At 45.8% G+C, this 20,028-nt stretch overlaps 2 protein-coding genes across 2 annotated transcripts in view; one reads left to right on the top strand and one right to left on the bottom strand.

The window, feature by feature from the left end:
• The window catches only part of ARHGAP6 (Rho GTPase activating protein 6), a 311,533-nt gene extending 310,737 nt beyond the window's left edge, over window positions 1-796 (bottom strand). Inside the window, exon 1 of the mRNA XM_053970054.1 lies at window positions 153-796. Within this exon, the coding sequence (XP_053826029.1) occupies window positions 153-656 (504 nt within the window). The 5' untranslated portion in view covers window positions 657-796. The remainder of the gene's footprint in view (window positions 1-152) is intronic.
• Window positions 797-5,498: 4,702 nt separating this feature from the next.
• On the top strand, window positions 5,499-10,235 carry LOC128821810 (uncharacterized). The gene is made up of 3 exons (XM_054003131.1): window positions 5,499-6,602; window positions 9,062-9,109; window positions 9,196-10,235. The coding sequence occupies exons 1-2, from the start codon at window positions 5,499-5,501 to the stop codon at window positions 9,068-9,070; spliced, it is 1,113 nt and encodes a 370-aa protein (XP_053859106.1). The 3' UTR covers window positions 9,071-9,109; window positions 9,196-10,235.
• The last annotated feature ends 9,793 nt before the right edge of the window (window positions 10,236-20,028 follow it).

Here is a 20,028-nt window from a genome sequence, read left to right as displayed (position 1 = left end):
GGTCTCGCCGAGCCGTGTACCCACCACTGGGTGGGCGCTGCTGGAGCCCCGCGGGGCAGCCCCGCCGGGGCGGGCGGGCGGGCGGCGAAAGACGGGGACGGGGGCGAGGGCGGCGCGGCGGGTGCCCATCCCCCGGGGGCGGGCGTGCCTACCTCGGATTTCCACACGACGTAGGCGGCGGGGCGAGGTTCGGGCGGCGAGAGTTGCCCCTTCCTTTGCTGCAGCCAGCGCCGTGGCGAGGAGAAGATGCTGTTGGCGGGGCTGGCGGTGCCGCTCAGCGCCAGGGCCGAGGGGGTGCGCGCCAGGAAGGGCAGCTCGCAGCCGGGACTCCGCTTCCCGCGGAGGCTCTCGTCGTCAAAGAGAGCACTGCCCGGCGGCGACCGCTCCAGTGGGGTGCAGGGGGTGGAGAAGGAGGCGCCGTGGGGCGGCGGGGCGCCCCGAGGACCGCGGCGCTCCCCCGGGGGGCTGCCGGCGGCCCGCGCCCGCGGCGCCCGCCCCGCGCCCTCGCCGTCCTCCCGGCCGCCGCCGATGATGGCGGGGTCGAGGCTGCGCGTCTGGCGGAGCCTCCGCTTGGAGAGGCTCTTGGCGGCGGCGGGGGCGGCGGCGGCCGGGGAGGAGCAGGAGAAGACGCTGCTCAGCAGGCTCTGCGCCGACATCGCGGCGGGCGCTGCCCCGGGCACGGCGGGGCGGCCGGGGGTCCTGCCTGGGCTCTCGCTGCCTCTGCCTCCAGCCCCCGCCAGGGCGGCGCGGAGCGGCCCTCGGGGCGTCCCCCACGGCCGGGCTCAGCCCCCGGCAGCGCGGCCCGACGGCGGCACCGCGGGGCTCATGGCGGCGTCCGGCGCTGGGGCTGCTCCGGGGCTGCCGCCGGCGCGGTCACTTTGCTGGGAGGGAGAGGGAGGAAAAAAAAAAAAAAAAAAAAAAAAAAAGTTACGAGAGAAAAGGGGAGGGAAAACGGCAGCAGCGGAGCTTTTATCTGGGCTCGCCGCAGGCTGCCAGAGTCACTCCCCCCTCGGCCGCGATGCGCAGGGGTGTCGCGGGCCGCCCCGCACACACACACCCGGTCGGGTCCAGCGGTGGCAGGGCCCGTCCGCCTCCCCGCACGGGGCGGGAAGAGCCGTTCCCGGTGTCGCCTGCACCTCGCTGTCGCCGCGGGACGCCCAGGTCGGGGGCGCGGGGGAGGCAGCCCCGCCGGGCTGCGCGGGCACCGGCACTGCGGGTCCCGAGCGCTGCCGCTCTGGGACGGTGCAGTTGCGTTTTGGGGAGGGATCGAGGAGTGGCGGACAGCTGTTCTCCGGAACGATCGGTCCCGAGGTGCAGCCAAGCCTCGGTCTGACCCTTCCGAGCCCTGCACCGTGTCCCACTCCGGCCCCGGCTGCTGCTTATGGAACCGCCGTCCGCCGCAGCTGTGTCGGGCAGAGATGATGTCTCCAGAAAAAACTTCCAGCAATAAACAGGATACTCACGTTGTGCAGCACACGGGACAGGGTCTTCAACGGAGCTCGACTTGAAACTGTGTTCTGGCCCACGTCTCTCTTACCATCCTCTGAAATACCTACTTTGAGGGCACATGGACGTGAGGCCCACAGGCAGCATGGGTCACCGAGACCTATAACTCGTCTGCTGAGTACCTCACGGCCACAGAAAAGGAAAGGAGTGGGACCAGTGAAGCTAAGCCTCCTCAGGACAAGTAACTGAACATGTTTATCTTCCATTGAGACTTTCTCTGTTACCACTCCTAGCATAGGCAAGGAAACATTTACCAGAGAGACAGAACAAACTTGGGGGAAGCAAAATTGTAAAGAAATGTAGAAACAGAATGCACAGAGAGGGACCAACGCCATGCAGCCCCATGAAGGCAGCCAGCTCCTTCCTCACCTGGAGTGAAGGAAGCAGCCCCTCAGCTGCAGAATCCGACTCCTGCCTCTTCTCCTAGCTGGGAATATTAAAGAATCCTCCTCCCCTCCCTGGGGGAGTTCAGCAGCCATGCCTGTCGGGTTCTTTCTGGATCTCCAACACCATCATTTACTTAGTGTTTTAACTGTATTAAGTAACCTTTAGCTTCATGGATGGGTTCGGTTCTGTTGCTATTGTGTCAGCGAATGCTACAGCCACTACATTTTTCGAGTTGGAAAGCAAAACACACAACACCAAATCCTGTTTTTCTTCCTGACCTATGCTTTTATTTATGGAGTAAGTGGAAGATGCCCAAGGATAACTCCTGTGCAAGTGGTGAACCTCCCCAGGCTCAGATGAACTCATAGTTAGACTCCTGATTCCATGGGGCCTATGCATCCTTCTTTTGACTTGAAAACCCACCAGCTCCACAAACCCTCCAGTGTCCCCAAAACTGTTGCAGGCAGCTCTTAGAAAATTTGCCTAGAAAAAGACTGGCTATTTTGGAGGAAAAAAAAAAAAGTGGGTTTTTCTCCTCAATCTGTAGTGCAGGGTTGTGTTGTTCTTTATGGGCTCCTGGAGCCAATGCAGGTAAATGCTCTATGGCAGCACTTTCTGGTTTCATCAATAGAGTAGACAGTTCTCTCCTCTGTGGTTTTGTTTAAGGTTCATAAATAGCAACAGCACACAAGTACATCCATTTTCCAAGGGAGGTGTTCTGCTTTTAGGTAATATTTCCAAATGAGATTTTTTTTTTAATTTTGTCTGCAAAGTAGCTTTCCCCTCTTATTTTCATAAACTGTCCTATTGCCTAATTCCAAGTTCCTCCACAGCTAAGGTTGCAGCTGTTTCTGTTTAAAGCTTCATTTCATTTTGCCTCCTCATTAATGCCTTCAATGAGGTCTCATGCTTGAGACTAAAAAGAAGGTCTGAAGCATAAAACAAACTGCATTTGTTTCTGCAGTTCTGAGCCTATTCTAGCAATTCAGTTGAGAGACACATCTGCAATACAAATATACATACGTGTGGCTCCAAGTATTTGCTCTTTTTGTCCTTTACAAACATCATGCGAACATAAAGTGACAGGAAGACATGAGGAAAAAGGCAGAGAGGGAAATTCAGAGCTGTAAGGAACTCATCACATGAGGAGTAGAGAGGACAATCACATTTGCCTCAAAAATTCACCAGGAACAGTTCCCACCACTCTCTGTGAGGTGCACTGCCCACTTTGAAGGGCTGATACTCTAGGGCACAGCCAGCTGCCAGCAGGCAAACCCCCAAGTTTCCAATTCAGATCCTTACACTGTGAAAGGAGACCAAAACAATCAGATAAGTGCATAGTTAGGTGCATACGTCACAAGTAGCAACTCTAAATGAAGTGGAGGCAAAGCATTCTTATTTCCACCTGCCTCAGTCCAGGTATTACTTATTGCCCAGATGGCTTTCTTCATGAAAGACTCCATGAAAAATTATAGTTTTCATGAGACAGAGACCTGGAGGATCAGAGCTGCAATTCAAAGAGTAAATGCATCATATGTGTAGAGATGCTCCATGTAGACAACTCAGCTACTGGTCTTAGCTGCTGTTTGCATCTTTCAGGGGAAACAGCAACTTACTGATTATTTTTGAAGTTTCTGTTCATTATCACTATGAACTGCATTATTGTGAGACCTGGCATCATCATCCTGAAATAGGCTTGAGCTCTTAGTGGGCATGGTACAAGCACAGTACAAAAACACAGCCCAATCAAGTCTCAGGAACCAGCGGGGATGAATCTGAGGGTGCTCAAAGAGCTGGACGATGTCACTGGAAGGCCACTTTTTATATTTGAAAGGCCATCAAAATTTGGAGAAGTACCTAATGGCTTGGAAAAGGCTAAATGTTGCACCTGTCTTCAAAAAGAGCAAGGACTACCCAAGCTACTACAGTGGCTTCACTTCAGGAAAATCACAAAAGCAAGTTCACTTGGAAGCCATTTCTGGGCACATAAAGGAGAAAAATGTGACTGGAAGGGTAATGTGATTACCAAGAGTAATCATCAGTACTGGAACAGGTTGAGGAATCCCTATCACTGATGGTTTTCAAGATCTAACTGAAGAAAGCACTAAGCAATCATGTCTTAGTTTCTGCCCTTCTGTGACTAGGAGGTTGGAGTATAGAACTCTTGAGGATCCCTCCAACTTGAATCACCTTCTGGTTCTAAACAAATATGAATTTTGAAGCAAAGTCAAGAAAACCTTAACCTTCAGAAAATTTTCAGAGACTTTGTGTCTGAAGGCATATAGGTATTTGCCTTTGTGTCTACAGGCATTTGCCTATAACCTGACTTAATAACAAATGTGTTACATGCGTAAGTTTTAGAGAAATTATGGTCTTATTTTTATTTTAACAATGTCTGGTTTTATTAATGCCCCATTAAACTGAAATTGGAAGGAGTCACCTGTTTTGGTTGAATTTTAAAAAAATATTTTTTTATCAAAATGAGAGTGTATTCATCTCAAGAATTAAATAAAGCCTGTTTTGTTCAGACTTCTGAAAAATCCCTGAAAATACGGGTGATTTGGAAAATAGTAACTTTTGTTACTCTAATTATTTCTTTAGAATGTATTACGCATTAAAAAAAAAAAAAAACAACCCAAAGCCACTCTTTTACCTTACTTTTTTTCTTACAGAAAAATTCCTAACTTTGACATTCCTGGGATTTGATTTTTTTTGGACAAAAAGACTTTTATCTAAAATGTATCTCTTGCAGTCGTCCTGTGAAAATGAAAGAACTGTTTTTTGTTTTTTGTTTTTTTAACAGAACTTTTGTCTTTATTGCAGTGGAATTGATCTCTGAACATTTCAGCACAGCATTCAAGGCTGCTCCTCCAGAAGAAAGAGTGCTACAGAAGTGTTTGTGGAAGCAGCTGTGAAGTGAGGTGCATAAGTCCACATAAGGAGCCAGCACCCAGCTTTTACTCTAGTGGGGTTCAACCTTCACCCCACTGGTGACCTACTCAGTACTTAGCTAGGAAAGCTGAATTTGTGTGACAGAACCCAAAAAAAAGAAATTTTTAAAAAAGCCATTTTCTGTAAAGAGAAAAAGAGGCTTATTTATACTGGAAGGGAGAAGTAATGTAATGCCATTACTCCCCAAAACATTCGCTATACTGAAGCAATAATAATGACATCGGGGCACCTACTACATATCCTTACAGAAGTTATGTATACAGCGAGCAAGTCAATAGATACATCGCATATATAACTAAATGTGATGTACATATTTATAAATGTGTGTGTATATACGTATATACATAGGTACGTTTAGGTATACATATATGTATAGATATACATGTATGTTTAGATATACATATATGTATAGAGCATGAATCTATATACACCGGTATCGGGGGTTATTTTTGGAGAGAGAGAGCGAGAGAGAGAGCGAGAGAGAGTATTAGGCTCTCCGTGCTTCCACCCCGGCATTTCAGCGGCACACGGAAAACCCACGGAACGTCCCGGGATTGCTGAACCGCGGGGGGCGGGGCCGGGGCCGGCGGGGGGCGGGGATTCGGGCTCCGGCCCCGCCCCCGCCGCGCGCGCCGCCCGGAGCCGCCGTGCCGATGCCACGTGGGAGGCGGCGGAGCCGCCGCCGCCGCCGGGCCGGAGCCGCGGCCCCTCTAACGCTGGGGACGGCGCTCGCCGGCCGCCGCGAGGAGGGGAGGTCGCGGAGCCCCCGGGACCGCGCCGGGATCGCCGAGACCCGATGGGTGCTCGGCGCGGTAGCGCCCGGCTCGCGGCTCGGCCTCCCGGGCCTAGAGGCGCTGGCGGCGGCGGCCGGGCCTAGGGGCGGCTCCCCGCCCTGGGCGGCGCCGTCGCTGCTGCAGGTGCCGGCGGCGGCCCAGCCGGCCCCGCGGCGGGACGGCAGCGATCTGCCCGCCGGCGCGCCCGCCGCCCTGGCCGTGCTGCGCCTTCAGCCCGGCGCCGAGGGCTCGGCGCGGGCGGCGGCGGCTGCCGGGGCCGCGCCGCGCCTGCGGACCGTCTACGTGAACCCGCGCTGGCTGGAGCGCCAGGCCGCGCTGGGGGCGGCGGCGGCGGCGGCGGCTGCTGCCAGCCCCTGCGCCGAGGCGGCAGCGGCGAGCGGCGCGGCCGGGGCCCCGGCCCCGGCCCCGGTTCCAGCCCCGGCTCCGGCTCCGGCGGCGGCAGCGGCGGGGCAGGGCGAGGCCGAGGCAGCGGCCACCCCCTACGTGGGGCTGCGGCGGCCGCTTGGCTACAAGCTGGCCAAGGCCACCAAGGAGCGGATCTGGCGGGGGGAGTTCATTGACCTGTTTTCCTTGCTCCACACAGAGCTGGCCCCCGAGCACGGCCCGCGCCCGGGGGACACGCTGGACCAGTGGGTCTCGGCCTTCCTGGTGTACGCCAGCGTGCTGTGCGAGAAGCACCCGGCGCGCTGCGGAGCCATGTTCAAGTACCTGGACACCATCCGCAAGCTGCACGCCACCTACGGGGGCACCTCCTGGATGAACTACGATGAGGACTTCCGGCGGCGGGCGGCCAAGAACCCCTCGCTGCCCTGGGGCGACGTCGACTTGGACCTGTGGATGAAGTGGATGGCGCCCCTCAAGTCGCTTGTCCCCAGGCGCCCGCGTGCTGAGAGCGAGAGACAGGCCTCGCCGGCCCAGCCGCCACCGCCGGGCCAGAGCCCCAAGCAGGAGGAGGAAAGCCAGGTGTGATGGGCCGACGGCCTCGTGTTTCTCTGCTCCGCTGGCTGGGCATGGTGCTCCCTCGGATGGGAAGAGGAGAAAGGGGCAGTTGGGGTGTCCTTGTGTTGGTCGGCAGCTCTCGTCTCATGGCACTGACCCTTTGCTCGTGTTGACCATAGGGACACGGTATTCTGGGTGTCCAGCTGGCCACTGTGAGAGGTGTGCACGTGGATGGATGCTCTGAGCAAATGTTTGAGCATTTATTGCTCCAGCCACCAGAAAATAGGAACCCCACTAATTCCTTCTTCTGGTGTGTTTTTGCATTTTCCTGAAGACATTAAAAGAAAGATTTTATGTGGTTTTGTTCTTTTCCTCTGAGTTGTCTTTAAAAAACTAACTTTCTTAGCAATACAGTTATCTGTATGTAAGGCAAAGAGTACAGACTCTCCTGTTACTATGGGAGCATGTGGGCAGTTGCAGGCAGCATGGGATGGCAAAAAATTGGTATGAATAAAGATAAACTTCAATAAGAATGGCCACAGTGTGCAATTTCACCCTGATTTGAAGATGAAACCTGTTTTGGGGCTCACTAGATTTAATCCACAAGTTAGAGCCTGTTTTTTGGGAAAAGATGTGCGATTAGGAGAAGTAGGGAGGATTTTGTGTGCTTGGTTTGCATTCAGTACAGGCATCACTGTATGAGCTGGTATAACCTGTGGTGGATGCCAGCAGGTTTACCCTTTCTCCTGCCTGAGGTATGATGCTGAGCTCCATAGCTACTGCGGGCTGCCTGTCCATATTAGCAGTTGTGCTGCTTCTCTTAAACTGGTGACTGAAGTCTGCCAAATCCCCAGCTCAGAAAATGCTGAATGTTGAGTTTCATACCAGCTGAATGGTGACAGAGAGATTCTGTTATATTGGCTATGTTTATTTGTAACCACTTTTTTTTTACAACTATAGAAAGAACTTTTGCCTTCCAGAAGAATTTTTGTTGCTTTATCAGATGCTGTGCTTGCTTGGGATTGCCAGCACAGAGGGACTAAGTTCTTTGACTCATGTTAGCCTGGTCCCTTTTCAAAGCATCTGAAAGTGCTTGGTGTATCACACCAAGTCTTGCCTTTGGTACCTATCAAAAGTAACTTCTCTAGGCCAACCTGTGACAAAGAAAGGGAGCAAACACCATGCAGTAAGATAAATAAACCCAGGCCTGTTGGCCTTGCGCCTTCTGTGGTCGATGCTCTGTGTTCTGCAACTTTTTCTGATATGTCTGTTTACATTTCTCTATTCTCAAGGTGAACAGCTCAGTCCTTGTTTTCCTACAGATCTTATGTGAGCACCAGATGGGTAATGGCTTATAGCTTTCATCTCATCTGAGACTGGACCTTCAGCTTGTCATGTTAACCACTCCTGTAGCTTCTTCCACAGCAGCTGGTCTGTCAGTGCTGAGCTTTGCTTGGTTGTCTGCTGAGGCATCAGGGGTCTCAATCCTGTTTGATTCCATGGAAATTTCCTAGTTGATTTTTATCAGTAGCATTGATGTATTTTTCCCCCAGAAAGTGTGTAAAGAAAAAATAAACATGTTTATTTTAACTCTTGCAAAATATCAAGAGTCTGATGTTTGTAAAATGAGTAGTACTTTAGCAGCACAATGAAAAAGTAAAACTTGTGCAATTAATTGTTGTGGTTTCAGCCAACTTTCTGTTATTAGAGCGGTTTTTAATTGGTAGGATATAGTCTCTTATAACTGTTCAAAAATGTCCTTAAATGAAATGATGGTTTAGGCAGCTGTCAAATGTAGATGAGGCCTAGGATAAAGCATGAGTTTATCATTGGCAAGGTCGCAGCAAGGAAATATTTTCTTAGATGTGACTTGTGTGTTTCCCCATATCTCCCCAGCTCCTTGCAAGCTCTCTTTATGTTGTATAAAACTACTTCAGCAAAATAAGATGTGGTATCTCACTTGGGCAAAAGAACTGGAGAGTTAAAAAGGGAGAGAATAGCCTTTTCTGGGCTGAAGACTTTGGACAGAATCTAAGCTTTTCCACATTCATGCTGTCATGAGGAAGAGGAGGTGTTCTACAAAAACCTTTTTTACCAGGCTGTTGGTTTGAAATTATTTTCTTTTTGTAGTTTTGAGGGATAGTGTTAGGCAGCCTGACTGGATTTCATTCCCCCTTTTAGTCCAAGACTCCTTGAATTTCAGCATCATTTATTTTAGTGCCTATATCTCTTAATTCTGCATTTCCTCAGATGGTTAAACAGTAAAAATTAAGTCGAAGTATACAAAATGTTGTGTCTGAAGACAGCCGTCCTTTCTAAGACACTGGTGAAGAGCTGTAACTTTACATTACATGGAAAGAACGTGAGAAATCCTAGTTTTAGTTGGAGTGCGATAATTGGCACATGTGTAGGATAGCTGAGATTCATTCCTGCAAATTTATGTCTGTGTGTATAACTTCAGACAACTCTCTTTTTTTCCCCAGACTCCATGAAAACAGAAGACCAGTTGGGATGGGAGTCAGACTAAGTGGGTGAGTTTATTTATAAAACTGAATAACTTTGGATCGTAAATATTTGCAGATTTGTTAAATACAGAATTTCTTATTGGTGCCAACAGCCTGACTCCGTTGGTGTTTAAGTGGAGCTCTGGTATTCTAGTGCATTCTTTTACCTCTGCTTCTGTTGCGTTGCAAGCTGTGCTAGAGAAGACGTAGGAAATTCATTTTACCCAATCAGCAATTGTAACAATGGACTACAAACCTGCAGAGCAAGCCAGTTTGCTGGAAAACAGGAATTCCTGCAGCGCAGCACTTGTCACAGACTATCCAAAGAGGGCAAAGATTCAGGAAGGTGAATAAATTGAACACTGGTTGAATGAGGTCAGGAACACTCTCCTGGAGGAGAATCCTGCCCTAAAATACTATGAAGGTAAAAGCCAATTTAATGCGCAGATTAAACCTTCTCATTTGACCAAACTTGTGTGCAATCCTGGATCTTTGCAGATCACAACCGGACACTTCAAAACCCTATGTATTATATTTGTTTAAAAAAAAATAAATCATAACTTGTCTTGTTACAGCTGTTACTTTTGCCATTTCATTGAGAGTATCTGCAACATAAATGTGTATTTGACTCAGAAAAGTATCATGCACTCGGGATAATAACTCAGGTTGTCAACAGAATTATTCTGTGAGGCTCAGTATCCTCTCTCCATTGTTCTGCGTTAACCATTGCTGTCATTGCCAGATAGCCCAATTGTGCATTACAAAATTCTTCCTCAATTATAATGATTGACCTAAGTTATAATTTTGTTTTCATCCTAGTAGAATACTTAAAATCCTGACCATCAGACTAGACCTTTGTAGTCTGGTGTTCATGAAAATCTTTTTCACTGATTAACAGTTTTCATTCTGCATCTCAGTATTTTGTTTTCTTCTCCTTTTTCCTTGCATACTAAGGGGTATAGTTAAGGTAATACTATGATCCAGTAATGCACGTGATGGTAAGGGTTTGCCTTTAGTTGTTTCAGGAAAAAGCTGCCATTATCTCCTCTCCCTCTCTCAATATTTCCAATAATATGCATAACATAAAGTGTTTGTAAATTGATATCAAACTGTTTGTGACTTCACCTAAATAAATTTTTATATTTAAATGCTATTCTTAATCTTACCGGGTTTTTTCCTCCCTTGTTCTTGTATTGCCATTTCGCTTTTGTATTCACTTTTTTTCATCACCTGACTTTTTACACAATTTCTGGTTTTCAGTTATTAAAGCACAACTGAATTTTAACTAACCAGTGAAAATAAATCAGCCTTTGGAATTTTCCTCCAATATTTTGCATAAAGACTTAATAATGTAGCTGTAGTTGTTACAGCTTATTTGTCTGCCAGTTTTTGAGACAGTGGTAGTACATACCAGGCCTTGAAAATGAAATAGCTTCTGTACTAAAATACCAGTATCTTAATGGTCTCCAAACTGAAACTGATCTAGTGAATGCTAGTGATTCCTGCATTTGATACAATAGAATACAGAGCACTTTTACATGTTACAAAAGTACTTTTTGTTTTCAATAAGGGGTTTAAGCTCAGTCATCTGACCATTCATGCTATTTTTCCCTTGCCCTCCTGTTTTAAGAAATCAGAACTTGGTTACTTGCTGGTCTGTGCTGTGTTTGTTACCATCATTGCTATATGAACCACATGGCTGCTGCATCACTGCAGGCAGGCTTGCTACATCACTGCAAGGTTTAATCTGCCTGAGCAAGTGCTGTAGTGTCAGGATTTGGGGAGAGTTCTGGGAAGATGTGCATGTGGAAAGGTGAGCAAAAAGTGGTCTCGTCTGTCTCCCTGATGAATTGTACAAGTGTGGGTCTTAACCTACAGACTCAGAGGAGCAAAGCAGCAAGTTTTGGTTTTTGTGTCTGCTTTGGGAGCAGCATAGCCAGCTGGAGTCTAAAACACTTCCTAATGTTCTTTGCTGAGTTCTTCTGCCAAGAATGTTTTGGGCTTGTTACTCTCTCCAGCTTTCATACAGTCTGGTGCCCTTCCTGGCACTGTCACCGCCCAGTCTCCTGCTTGCTACTAGTGCTGGGTTGGACCACCCTGTCTGTCATATCTGCTGTAGAGAATTGCTAGAGCTCTATCTTGCTGTCCAGTGTTAGTGGCTGCTTTAAAGTCGCTGCCTGCTTTCTTAATGAAGTTTTGTTTCATCTTATTGGCAGTGATGTTTTTGCAACATGTTGGGACCTCCTCCTCTCTTTGCTGTTTTTCTTCCTCACTCTGAGCCACCCCGTAATTTCACTGTGGTACTTGTGCATCCTTGCTTTAGGGTTTATTGTTGCATGTGTGCTTTGCCTCTCATTGCTGTGCTGTAAGATTCTGCAGGAAATTTCCTCCTACACTAGTTTCTCATTAAAATGTTTGACTTCAAGGGGTTTCTTCAAGTTTCAACAGTTAAGTTACTGCATGGATTTGCCTCTATCCTTGACACTGGGGATAACCCTTTTACTAAGTGCTGTGTGAGGATAGAGCACACACTTGGAGAGAGGCTTGGGATTGAACCATGGTTGTTACTTTTGGACTAACTGTGGCCTGCAGTGGAAACTAGTAATACACATGAGTTATTTTTCTATAAATACTATTTCTGTAAATGCTATTTCATAGCATGGAGGGATGTCTTCAGTATAGTTGCAATTTCTTATGCTTTGCTCAAAAGATTTTGAGCATTTGTACAAAGGTGCCACAGAGCTTTTCACTAAGACTGATGGAATTTCCAGTTGGGAATATTTGTGAATTGTGTGGGAATTGATTTGTTTGGGAGGACCAGCAGCTTATGGAAAAACAGTTTTCTCTCAGTTAACTAGAATTAAGGAGCATACTTTTGAGGAGTAATTTCAAGTAAGTTTATTTTTAGGGATTTCTAACAGGATAGCTGTTTTTTCCCCACAGATGTGCTCTTTCATGTACTGGATTTATATGCATTGTTATGGCAAAGAACAGATCAAAACTAGTGCAGTGTGACTCTGACAGCACAAAACAAGTTGCAACGTAGGGATAAGACTAAAATACATAGGTCTTTAAGTAAGCTGACGTGCTTGGGGACTTCAGAGTTGAGCTGTAGCAGTAGAGTCAAATAAATGGGATTTTTAACTTCCATCTGTGTGCAGCAGTTCAGTTTGAGGTATTTGAAACATCTGAAAAGACAAGGCTGTTACTACTCTTCTGGCCTTATTTAGTACAATGATGTGCCTTTAAATACAAGGTGACAGCAGAATGTTTTGCATGTGAGGTAGCCTGTTGCATCTGCAGTTGAGCAAAATTACTTCGGATCTCTGATGAGTTCTTCTCAGTGTGACTTCCAATTTAAGCTTCAAACATTGCTTTCCCATCTCCTGCTGTCTTGAATCATCTTACCAACTTGGTTATCTTCTTTATGAAAATCTGGTGAGCACAGAAGACATCTTCTGAGGGCAGTGTCTGATCAGCCTGTCTGTATGTATGGAGCCTTTTGCTCCATGTGGGTAGTTCTGCCAAGTTGTACGGTCTAGCATGAAGGAAGTCAGAATGTATCTAAGTGTGGCTGAGTAGAGAGCACACAGGAGGCTGCCCAGCTACCTGCAAGGCTTGTGTGGTTTTGAGAAGCCAGTGGCATTGGCAGCATTTTTTTCTGTCCACTCCTCTGCTAAAATCAACCCTAAAAGCCCCAGAGACTGTTGTAACCATTGAGGGAAGGGATGTGACTCAGTTCTAACAGCCTTAGTGTTGGTGGAAATGTTGGCTGCTGAAGTTACCCAACTTCTTTTCAGGTCATAGACTTAACAGGGACTGCAGCAATTAATGGTGTCTGTGGGAGTGCTTTTGGTAACTCTTCCTACGAAGAGATTACATCTCTGAAAACCTGGCTGGAGAAATGATAAAGATCTTATTTTCCCCTCTTGCTTTGGTACTCAGGTTTGGTTTTTGCTCTATCGTGAAGTTTAGCATGCCTCAGCCCAACACAATAAAGACATTTTGATCCATAAAATCTTCTGGGTCCAGCATTTTTTTTTTTCTTCACCTGGGAATTCTAATCAAAACCACTTGGCATTGGTGCAGTTTACTGGGCAATCAGGTAAAGACCAGCAGAGATTTAAATAGCAGGAACATGTTTACATTATCTTAATATTTATAAACTTTAAATAATTCAATAAGTACTTTTACCTTTTTTGGTGGTTGTAACTCTTTCTTTACTTTAAAGAATACTTTATTTTCTGCAATGTCTCAGTGCACTGTTGCTGTGTCAGTATTTCCAAGGCAGCGGGGGAATGTTTACATAAAACACCCAAGTGTTTTCTTTAAATTTTTTAATTGCAAACATTTGCGTCCATAAAATCCTTTGCACAAAACTTAGGTAGCTTTTTTAAAATACTGTTCAAAGCTAAACTATTCAGTTTCCAGATTTTTTTTATTTTCTGAACCATGCAATATGAACATTTTATCTGAACCTACATCAGCAGGTGTAGAAGATTCCACCTGCCACTTCAAATGGCAGTTCTAATGATCTGAAGTCAGGAGTGGTTGTTTAAAAACAGCTACATTGCTTACACTGGCTGCAGTGTAAGTGCTTTTGATATAAGGATCATCTGCATTGCTGATACTCAGTGTCCATAAATGCCCTCTGTTACCCCAAATATGAGGTTACATGAAGGTAGTGGGCAGTAAAGTGTGCTGATATTGGTTGGTGGGGCTGCTTAGTTGATAACCTGCAAGGCAACATGGTGGCAGAGGACCTGGATTGTGTGTCCAGGAGCAGATGTTCTTGGCATAAACAGGGACAAGGCATGTCCTTGAAATGTGTAACATGAGCTATGAGTTCAAACCTCCTCTGCCTAAACTTCCCATCTTGCACTTGGGCATTCTGGCATGTGTCTTCCACCATACCTGCCTAGTCTCAGCTCCTGGGTTTTTTTCACTTTGTAACAGTGAAATGCCATTGATGGTGTTAGGAACAAAGAAATACCACCAGGGCAGGCAGTTGGTTCCCTGCTGTGTACATCTCCCTGGGATGGTCGGTGCAGTGCTAAGGGAAAATACTCTTTTCCCCATCTTTTAGCTGTGAAATGACACGAGTACTTAACAGAGGTGCTGGGATTACAAATGTTAGCAAGTCCGCACTGGCTATAATAAAATAACTGACCTATAATAAAATAAGGTTGGTTTGGGGTGGGGAAATCTCTGAGGGTGCCTTTGCTCAGGGCATGCAGGTGTATGTCTTGCTGCACTTGATGTGACTGAGTGGACTTGAAGCAATAGAGTTCTTGAAGTGGTATTGGATTGGGAGAAGCATTTAATTTTCCTTTCCTGTGTCATTTTCCTTGTCCTTTCTCCCTCACCAGCACTCTCCCAAGTGGAATATGTGACTTTGTTATTGAGTATTGATGGATAACAGGGGAAATCCCACTACCATTACATGGAATTGCTGGGAGAAATGAGTGAGTTTACACCTGTGAGATCATGAAGTTTTTCCAGGAGCAGCACAAAAAATTTGTTGGTATTCAAAGGCCAAAAAATAGTGACTTTGAGGGTACCCAGTCTGTCACTCGCTTTCCCATTGAGGAAAAGAAGATGCAACTTTGTGGTTTAGTGTGGCTTAGCGTGGCCAATGGAAAAGCTTTGGGCAGAATATTTCAATGGGGTTTGGTTGCAGAAAGTAAATTACATGTGCATCAGTATTGCTGCAGGTGCTCTGTGGGCCAATATGTGAGCAGAAAAAGGAGCCCTGGCCAGTAGGTGAAGCTGATCAGGCTGTCACTGATGCTGACCCACCAAGCTTGAGGGCATTTCATGGATCTGATTATAGAACTGTGGAGCCCAAGGAGGGACCTTAAAAGACCACTCTTCTTCTCATGCCAAGCATGCTTTAAAGAAAACCCCAAAACAACAGAAAACCACACACCCACAAAGTACTTCCATTGTATGACTGGAATATAGTTGCAAATGCTTTCTGAGAAGACAGTGGGTGATACCTGATATGCACCATTTCCTACCATGGATTTTCTGTTTTAAACATTTTGATTACCTGCAAATGAAATGGAGTAAAATTGAATCTTTCAATATTATTAGAGAACAATATAATTTACCTGTGTGTTAAGACAAAATGGTTTTTACATTTGTTAGCAAGCATTTAAAAACGTTTGATTTGTTTGGGGTTTTTTGTCAGTGCTCAAAGCATTGAAAACAAACCCTTAGCATGTTGCAACACTGTTGTACTGCTGAGAACAGCACAAATTGTTCACAGGCCTGTGTTGCACAGAGGTATAAATAATCTCAGTTGTTCCCCATCAGATGGGGAAGAATGGATAAGCACATCCTTTACCTGCCTCTTGTATGAGGAAGCTGTTAATACAGAGTGCTTCCCCAAATGGAGAAGCTGAGAACTAGACCTTGGGTCACCTGCTTCCCCCCTGGCTCACAGCATCAAAGCTGTTGGGCTGGAATACACAGTACCTTTTTGCTTCTCTTGATCTCTCCAGCCCACAGTCTCAGAACGAGCAGTTTCTGCAGAGCACAGAAACAAATAAACTCTTCCCTTTTCTGTTGCTTCCCTCCCCCACCCCCGCCTTGTTCTGCAGCTTCAGTCTTGACACCTTGATCTCTGAAGCTCCTGCAAGAAATGCTGTAACTGAGAAACAGAAACGGCTGAGATGTTTACTGTTGAGTGTAAGAAAATACAATGCTACTTAGCTTTCCTAAGTCTGGGAACTGTTTGTTATAGCCTGGTTAATGTCTCCCAGTGGTAGAGGACCAGAAAAAGTAAACCTACTTAGTGCTGTGGCTTGTGTTGCCCAGGAGAGTACCACAGCATGCCCTGTATATTGAATGGCATGAGCATGGGAAGATTTGGCTGTGGTAGGAGGTAAAAATTACTTGACAGATATGTTCTGGTAAGATGGCTTACTCTGTGGCTTAACCTGGCAAGCCAAAGGAAAGTAAAACATGTCTTAATTCTCTTCCAAAATACTTTCTTGAGAGGATGCTTTTGCCTTGAGCTGAAACATGTCTTAATTCTCTTCCAAAATACTTTCTTGAGAGGATGCTTTTGCCCTGAGCATGTGTGCCTTTTTGATGTAGAGTGTTTTAAAAGTAATGATGCAAGTGATAGGCCCTGTCAAGCAAGAACTGGAAGCTTTGAAATGTTTGCTGTAGATGCTTCATCTGTGACTTTGCTCTGTTCAAGACCACTGGCAATTAAGTTAACTGATGTATTCATATTTTAATGCCTGTGAAGTTGCACCACAGGTTTACAGTGTCATTATTGATTAATTATTTTATGCACAGCAATCAAAGGACCTAATCTTCTGATTTGTCATCTTCCCTCCTCCCCCTGCCTCCTTTCCCTGTTCCTCCCTTCCCTGTCTGTGGGAGAGATGCCACTGTGAAAAGGAGAGCAATTTCAGGCATCGAGGTGAAGGCTGGACTGACTTAGGGCGCTTCAGAGAGTGCCATTTACCTGATGTTCTCCTCTCTGTTGCTGCACCCCTTGAAAACAGGCAGGACTAGAGGCAAAGAATCAGCAGCACCCGAGTGGGTCAGTGAGGAGGAGTGAGCCTTTTGAGATAGGTAAGAATGGGAAAGTTGTCAATATTTAATAGCTTCCACGTATGGTGTCCATTCTAAGGATTTGGTGAAGTAGGAAATGCACCCATCCCATACACTAGTGCTTACACAGAGCTCCAGAAAAGGGGTGAAGTTTGGGGCTGGCTTTAGATTCTCTGCTTTCCCTCCTTGTCTCTTTGCCATGCTTGCTGCGGAGGCTTTGGCAGGAGGAAGGGGTCAATTCACCACCACTGTTCCTTGTGACACCTGGGCTTGTGGAGTTCCAAGTGGTGCTGGAACAGTTGGTGCTGCTGGGACAGGTGGGTGGGCTGTGGCTGAGGTCTGGTGGGAACAGTAGAGGAAATCACATGGTGCTGTGCCAGGGCTGCACAACTGCCTGAGCTCATCATGCTCTAGGAGCTCATGGAAGCAGAAATTTAGTTGATGTCTAGAAAAGATGAGTTTGGCAAATTTGTGTGGAAGCACTGGAAATTGTAACTACAGAGCCACAGGAGGCTGGAGAAAACATAGTCTACTAGGGGAAAACAGTAAGCTAGGGGAGAAATACTCTATTTGGAGGCCTCTTTCAGGCAGTAAGGAAATGGCAGAGTCTGTATGACTTTGTTGTGTGTCATGTTAAGGACAGTCAATATTGAGTCATAAATTATAGAGATGCATTGTGTAGATAAATTATTGAATTTATAGGTGGCATATGAATATCTGTTCCCTGTGTTGTTTCCTATTGCACTTTCTACTCCAGTCTTTGTCCTGGAATTACTTTTTTTTTTGGACTAGGAGTTACCAGGGGCAGTCAGTGGCAATGCCCTGAGTAGAAACTCTTCAGAGCTCTCTTAGATACACTCATGGTTTACCTTCCATGTGTACTCCTTTGCTTTTGTAGGCTGGATTTTAACTCCTGTTGTTCAGTGTAGATTTCTAGGGCCCTTGGCAATTTCTCAGTGTTTCCTTTAAAGGTGATTCAGCCCACGAATTTCCAAATATCCCAGAGTTCCTTCTAATTTCTTCTAAATGAAGGTGCTTCCAAACTTCTCTAAATACCTCTGCTAGGTCGTGGGTAAGAGAAGCTCTTGTGTGTGTGTGTCTTTGAGTTTGTTTTGTTCCTGTCATGTCTCTTGTCCTCTGATACACTGTGCTGTTCTTTACAGTGCAAGTTTTTACTTCTCATGTTCTTAAAACAAAGCTTAGCCACCTGACCTAGGATGCAGCATTATGTCAAAAAAATATCATTCAGGCCATTTTGTTCAAAGTGAACCTGCTCCTACTGCAGCTATATAAAAATTACTCAATTTTTCTCAACAGATGAGCCTCTTATATTCAGCACACTCACATACATTTATTTATTTTCAGTTTTCCAATTGAATGTTTTCATTGTTGAAGATGTTATTTTAACAGGTTGTGGCATCAGAAAAGTTAATTGTTTCTTCCAGAAAAAAGCAATTTCTATAAAACAGAAAAAGTCCTGAAAACCAATCTCAATTATTCTAAAATGTTTTCTTCCTTTTTACTCCCTGAAAGGAAAATTGATTGATCTAGGAATTTGCACAGAAATTTCTCTCACTCTACTGCAAAGCCCTAGAAGTACATTATAAGAATTTTTTTCATGCACTTTTTACTGCGTAAAGGTGTATGTGGTAACAAAACATGAGTCTTGGCTTTTACATTCATGAAGATGGCCTGCAATACCAGTGGGTTATTTCAAAACATTTTTAAAACAGAAATTTTAAATAATTTCTCTCTTTACTTAGAAGATAAACAAATTATGTGAACCAATTTCTGAGACTATATTTGTAGCACTGTCTTTAGTTTCTATTTTGGTGGTCTGGCTTGGAGCTAGACTTTTTTTTGTTAACTTGGAATTTTTCTGGCACAATGCAAAAATGGTTCTCTTTTATTATTACGAACATTTTGCAAAATCTCCTTTCAGAGCAGACTTTTCTAAGTTAACCAACACTTGTGCAGTTATTTTCTACTTCTTAGAAAACCACAGCTGAAAGGAGCAATTAAAAACTTGATTGCTGCTTTAAACTTGGAATTTAATCTGTATTTAACACAAATAAGCTCTCGTTTCAAGATTGCTTGATGCAGCTGTTTCCCCTGTCAATGTTAATCATACTTTGGGTATGTGTGGACTGTAGGATCTGGGGATCCTTAGGGATTTAGAAATCATGGGCTCTCATACAAGTGGTTCCAGATGGGTGGGTTTTTTCTTTGGAGACTCCTGAGCCTTCCCAAGACATAACTTGTACCATCCAGTCCACACTTGGAACACGATGCCTCTCGAGAGTCATTTGTTGTAGCTGGGCTGTATTGTGCTCAGTAAAGCTGCACTGAATTTCTCTCATCCAGACTTGCAAAGCAGATTAATACTAGGCATTACCAATATCAATATAAAAACAAACACATGAATAATCCCTGGAGGTGACTCCGTGCATGCTCCCTGACTTTCACTGTCACTGCAGGAGCAGGGAGGTGCTCTGTGCAGAGGCAGCTGAGCTGATCCTGGCGTCAGGTGCCACAGAGCTGTGGCAGCATCCTGGGGATGTGGGTCCTGGCGAGTCCCAGTGCCTGCTCACTACAAACAGCGTCCCCAGCGGGAACACAGAGGAGGTGAACAGCTGCTCATCTGTGGCTTTTGGGCAAGGCAGATACCCACCTCTGTAGTGTGAGGTACAGAGCTAGGATGTACTCACAAAGCAGTCTAAGCATAGGAGAGCACTGGACCCAAGTCACACCAGTCCCAACCATGGCAATGACTAAACCTGCATGTGACTGAGTTGGGAGATACTGTACAGGATGCCAAAGCATTTTGCCTGCCTACCATTACTCTCCTCCCCAAAATATAAAGCTGAGTTTATATAAATGTAAAACTCTCATATGCAAATACCAAGTGGATTTCATTCTCAAGTTTTAAATAAATGCCAATGGTCTAAGCATAATAAACAAATAAATAAATAAATAAATGGCTATATGTGTCTGTTTTATTCAAAGCCACATTTGCAATTCAGAAATGTTTGTTGGAGCCATCAGACTTTCCCCAGCTCTCAAGCAGAGAGAGAATCTTCTGTTGGGAAGTCAGCTGCCTTAGGTGATGCACTACTCATGGGTGTGTTACATCTATTAACCACAACAGCAGTCCCTGTCTGAAATTTGGGGTGTTTGGGGGGCTCAGCTGCCATCTCACAAGTGCATCACAAGGCTTGTCGAGGCATATCCAGTTGGACCAACTTGGACAAGCAGCATGAGGACAGAAAATTTGATCACTAACAGTTGTAAGACAATGTCTTTTGGTTGCTCTCTTGGTGTTCATCATTCCTATATCCCAGGAAAAGTTCCCACCATCAAAAAAAAAAAATAAA

This window comes from Vidua macroura, chromosome 2 (genome assembly GCF_024509145.1).
Source record: "Vidua macroura isolate BioBank_ID:100142 chromosome 2, ASM2450914v1, whole genome shotgun sequence".
Classification (NCBI taxonomy): Eukaryota; Metazoa; Chordata; class Aves; order Passeriformes; family Viduidae; genus Vidua; species Vidua macroura.
Note: the sequence above shows the minus strand (reverse complement) of the source record. Positions and strands in the feature narration are given on the sequence as shown.

Coding starts and splice junctions, on each gene's coding strand:
- LOC128821810 (XM_054003131.1), top strand. CDS start 5,499: ATGCCACGTGGGAGGCGGCGGAGCCGCCGCCGCCGCCGGGCCGGAGCC.